The sequence below is a fragment of the Myotis davidii genome, unplaced genomic scaffold (assembly GCF_000327345.1).
Source record: "Myotis davidii unplaced genomic scaffold, ASM32734v1 scaffold750, whole genome shotgun sequence".
NCBI lineage: Eukaryota > Metazoa > Chordata > Mammalia > Chiroptera > Vespertilionidae > Myotis > Myotis davidii.
The window spans coordinates 1,316,771-1,321,542 of NW_006282814.1; the positions used below are offsets into that span (position 1 = coordinate 1,316,771).

General features: G+C 62.2%; 1 protein-coding gene across 1 annotated transcript in view; it reads left to right on the forward strand.

Annotated features, from left to right (window-relative positions):
* SEMA4D (semaphorin 4D) overlaps positions 1 to 4,772 on the forward strand; it is a 112,076-nt gene that overhangs the window by 80,929 nt on the left and 26,375 nt on the right. Inside the window, exons 10-13 of the mRNA XM_015561203.1 lie at positions 3 to 178; positions 266 to 422; positions 1,397 to 1,619; positions 2,334 to 2,449. Coding sequence (XP_015416689.1) covers positions 3 to 178; positions 266 to 422; positions 1,397 to 1,619; positions 2,334 to 2,449 — 672 coding nt within the window. The remainder of the gene's footprint in view (positions 1 to 2; positions 179 to 265; positions 423 to 1,396; positions 1,620 to 2,333; positions 2,450 to 4,772) is intronic.

Here is a 4,772-nt window from a genome sequence, read left to right on the forward strand (position 1 = left end):
AGGGGGACCAGGGCGGCCTGCGGACCTTGCAGAAGAAGTGGACCACCTTCCTGAAGGCCAGGCTGCTCTGCTCCAGGCCGGACGGCAGCCTCTTCTTCAACGTGCTACGCGCCGTCTTCGTCCTCAGGGCCCCGGACCTGAAGGAGCCCGTGTTCTACGGGGTCTTCACCCCGCAGCTGTGAGTGCTGTTGGGGGTGCCGGAGGGGGGGGGTCGGGCTCTTCGCCACCGCCCCCTGCAGGCAGTGACGTGGCCCTTCCTCCCTAGGAACAACGTGGGGCTGTCAGCCGTGTGCGCCTACAACCTGTCCACGGCCGAGGCGGTCTTCTCCCGCGGGAAGTACATGCAGAGCGCCACCGTGGAGCAGTCCCACACCAAGTGGGTGCGCTACAGCGGGCCGGTGCCCTCGCCCAGGCCCGGGGCGGTGAGTGAGGGGCCTGGGGGTGGGCCCCTGGTGCGGGGCCAGCCATGCAGGGCTGCCCCTCCCCGCACACCCCCGGGCCTCGCGGGGTTTGAGTGTGTCTCCGCGGGGAGCGGGCATACCCTGGGACTGGGCAGGGCGACAGGCACTCTGTCCTCCTCCTGTGTCCCGTCCTCGGCATGTGTGACGACTGTTGCTGCCCAAGCAGGAGCTCCTCTGGCTGCAGGGGTGTTCTGTGGAAGTAACTGCATGATATCGTCAGATCTGTTTCACTTCCTGTTTCCTGTAGAGAAACGATTTCTTGGCAAAGAGATGAGCTACACTCTCCATTCATTAATCTGAATCATCCTTTGTCTCTTAAAAGTGGTGCATTTTATATAGAAACCAGTTTCAAGGTAGATTCAGCTGTATCTGTTCGTCCTGTGCCCGGGCGTGTGGGTCCCGGGCGTGTGGGTGCCCAGGCATGCGGGTCCTGGGCATGTGGCCCCGCAGACTGCCTTTCCCCCGACACCAGCTACTGTTTCCTCAGGCACATTATTAAGTAAAACACGTTCACTTGGGCCCCAGGTCTTGGCCTGTGCAGGTCAGGAGCCAGGACAGAAAAGGACACTCCTCGCCTTCGTGCTGGTTAGAAGTGGACCGTTTTTAGCAATTTCCTCACCAGCCTTCTCTTCTGATGGTCAAATAATGTTTATTTTTTACTTTAAAATCTTAGTACTTTTTTTCATTGATAAATAGATAAAAATTGCCTCACTGGCTCTGTGTCATAAAACATAATTATGCCAGTATCTTGGGGATGAAAAGACAGTTGCAGTTCCACATGCCACAACTGTCTTCAGGTTCGGGGAAGGGCCTCTTGGTTCCCCTTTTTCAAGAAATCCACTGTGGAGTCCCTAGCTCTGCGCCTCCCGGGCCTGGCCTTGTGCAGAGCGCACGACATCCGTGAGTCACGGGTAACCGCCGGTCTGTCCCTGCAGTGCATCGACCGCGAGGCGCGGGCCGCCAACTTCTCCAGCTCTCTCAGTCTGCCCGACAAGACGCTGCAGTTCGTCAAAGACCACCCTCTGATGGACGACTCTGTGACCCCGACAGGCAACCGGCCCCGGCTGGTCAAAAGCGGTGTGAACTACACCCAGATTGTGGTGGACAGGACCCAGGCCCTGGACGGGACTATGTACGACGTCATGTTTGTCAGCACAGGTGGGTCCCGGGCGGTGGTCACACCCTGGCTACGTCCCGCTGTCCTGTGCCCAGTGGAGCAGCCTCTCCCAGGGGCCCTGGGCAGTGTGCACCTCTGAGAAGTCTCCCCCCGTGGCTTCAGATCCGGGACCTCAGACCACCTGGGGCACTGGTGAGAAACGCAGGCCCTGGCCCAGACCTGGAAGCTCAGGTCCCAGTAAGTCTGGGCTGGTGCCCAGGGAGCCGGAGGAGAGCAGGCGGCAGCACCTCCTCCCGCCCGTCCTGACCTGCAGGGGGCACTGCTCCCCGGAGGCCCGGGGATTAGGAAACGCGGGTGCTGGGCCGGCCTGGGTGCTTCCCAGTCATGCCTCTGAGCAGCAGGGAGGGCCCTCCCCGCCCTCCCCTGGGGGCCACCGGGCAGGATGGCGCCCCAGAGGATGGGGGGGCCTGGAAACCCTTCAGGTTGGACGGATGGCGGTGCTGGCTGTGCTGGGAAGGGTGTCGGGTCACCAGTGAGACCTTAGTTCATTCTTCACAAAAACTGGGACTAAGCGGTGCCACCTGATTCCTGTGGTTTATTTTGCCGTGGTTTTTCCGTTTCCATTTCTAATGCAAAAGCGCTGCCTCGGCTCAGTGTCTCGCTAAGGGCAGGAATGGAGAGGCAGAGGGGGGCGCTGACAGCTCTGGCAGCGCGTCCTCCTTCCCGGGGTCACTGACCGGGCTCTGACCTTGCAGACCGGGGCGCCCTGCACAAGGCCATCAGCCTGGAGAGCGACGTCCACATCATCGAGGAGACGCAGCTCTTCCAGGACCTGGAGCCAGTTCAGACCCTGCTGCTGTCCTCCCAGAAGGTGAAGGGACTACGTGGTGGGGGTGGCCTCGCGTCTCAGCGGTCCCTGGGCTGGGGGGTGTCTAGAGTTTGAACTTGTGATTTATCAATAGTCATCACAAATGTCAGCGGTCCCTGGGCTGGGGGGTGGCCTCGCGTCTTGGCGGCCACTGGGCTGGGGGGCGCCTCATGTCTCAGTGGTCACTGGGCTGAGGGGCGGCCTTGCGTCTCAGTGATCCCTGGGCTGGGTGGTGGCCTCGCGTCTCAGTGGTCACTGGGCTGGGGGGCGGCCTCGCGTCTCAGTGGTCACTGGGCTGGGGGGCAGCCTCGCGTCTCAGTGGTCCCTGGGCTGGGCCAGAGGCCCTTTGTCCATCTCGCCCAGAGGAGCCACCTTTGGGCTCTCACGAGAGTCCTTTGCTCCTTGGGGTCAGGATGGAGAGAGGGCAGTCTGGGGAGATTAACTTTCTCCTGAAAGTTGGCAGATCCTCGCCGGGTTGTTGGGCACCACACGATGTGTGTGTGGTACGCGCTGGCCTGCAACAAACACTTCCGTGCCCCGAGCTTGCACGGGGGAGACCCCGCAGTACCTGCCTCTGCGGGAGCTCGTCGGCTCAGAGGGCCTCCCTCGGGCACCACTCCCTGCCCTCTGACGGCACGGCTCCTGCATCAGGTCAGCAGCCTCTCCTGGAAAGGTCGAGACTGTGAGGCTCTGAGGGCCACGCGGCTCCGTCCTGCCGTGCACAGGAGTGTGTGGCCCACCCACGAGCCCGTCTGTGCGCCTGCAAAGCCTCGGTGATGGGCACTGAGCTTGCAGGCCGTGAAATTACCATTTCATGTCACAAGTGTTCCTTTGAGTTTTCTTCAACGCATTATAAATGCAAAACCAAGTATTAGCAGTTGGGCTGCATGAAGCAGCCAGGGGCTGGACTTGCCACGGGCCGCAGGCGGTGCCCTGGTGTCCCTGCAGTGGCCGGGACGTGTGCCCATTTCATGGCTGGAGTGGAGCTGGGGGCAGCACAGTGCAGGCGAGCACCAGGTCGCCCGGTCAGTCCCCAGCCCCAAGCGCCTGACTGGGAGCCTGAGCAGGCCAGTCCTGCCCCCGTCCCCTCATGTGCACAGTGGGGACAGCGGACCGTATGTAGGAGCAGCCTAGCCTAGCCCCGCGCTGTGACCCCGGGCTGATGGGCCCTGGGGCCTTGGCAGTGCCAGGGTTAATGCTGGAGATTGGAGGTGGGCCGTGTGTCCTGTTCCCCTTGGCTGCAGGCACACCCGTCGCTTGCAGCCTGTCTTGGAGCCTCGCTGTCTCCTACCCTGCTCTGTGGCCAGCACTTTGGTGTGACTGCACCCCAGCGGCCCTCCCTGTCCGGGGGGGGGAAAGGGGGAGGCCTTCACAGCCCTCTGTAACTTGCCCTTCCTGGCACCTGGTGGGAGTCTCCAGCCAGCTCATGGGCCAGGCCCACTGCGGCCCACTCCTCCCTCGGCTCCAAACAGTGGGCCGCCTGGCCTTGCTGAAGAGACCAAGAAGCCCACATGTTGCTCAGGGGCAGGGCCAGCACCCTGGGGACCTCCACATGGGTGAACGCCTGTCAGTCACCCAGTGCACACCTGCGGTGAGAGCTGGTCTGCTCTGCTCCTCAGTGTCATTCAGGGGCCTAGGCGGGCCTGCGTCCTAAAACCAAGGCTTCCGGGCGCTGGGATGCCGATCCAGTAGCCGGAGAAGGGGCAGGGGCAGGTACGGGTGGTTACGGGTCAGTCCCGTGCTCACACGCCTTCGGCCAGGACTTGGCCACACGGCCATGCCCGGAGGGGGTTTGGCCATGTAGGAAGCCTGGCACCCCGGGGGGCAGTTTACTTGTCCCCGCAAGAGCCCTCTGTACTGGGGCGTGGCCTGTTGCCTAGAACAGGTGTGACTGTACCCGCACGCCATGGCCTCCTTGCCTCTCCGCGGGCTGGTGGGCTTAGAGTGGGGGTGCCAGCAGTGCTGTGGGGCGGCAGGACATGGGTGTTCAGGCTGAAAAGAGCCCCCGTGCTCCCTGCCCACCAGGTCTTCAGCATCGATGGCGCCTGGCTTGCTGCTGAAAGCCGGTGAGCAGCTCACAGGCTGCGGGACCGCACAGCCCTCAGCTCCCCGTCCCTGCCTCTGCGCCCCTGTTTATTGTGATAAACACACACCACGTAAAACTTACCACTTCAACATTTAAGTGTGCACTTCAGCAGCATCGAGTGCACTCACACTGTCATGCCGCCATCACCATCTGTCTCCAGAACTCATTCATCTTGCAAATCTGAGCCTCCATCTCCACTAAATCCCAACTCCCAGTACCCCTCCCCTCCCCCCCCCCCCC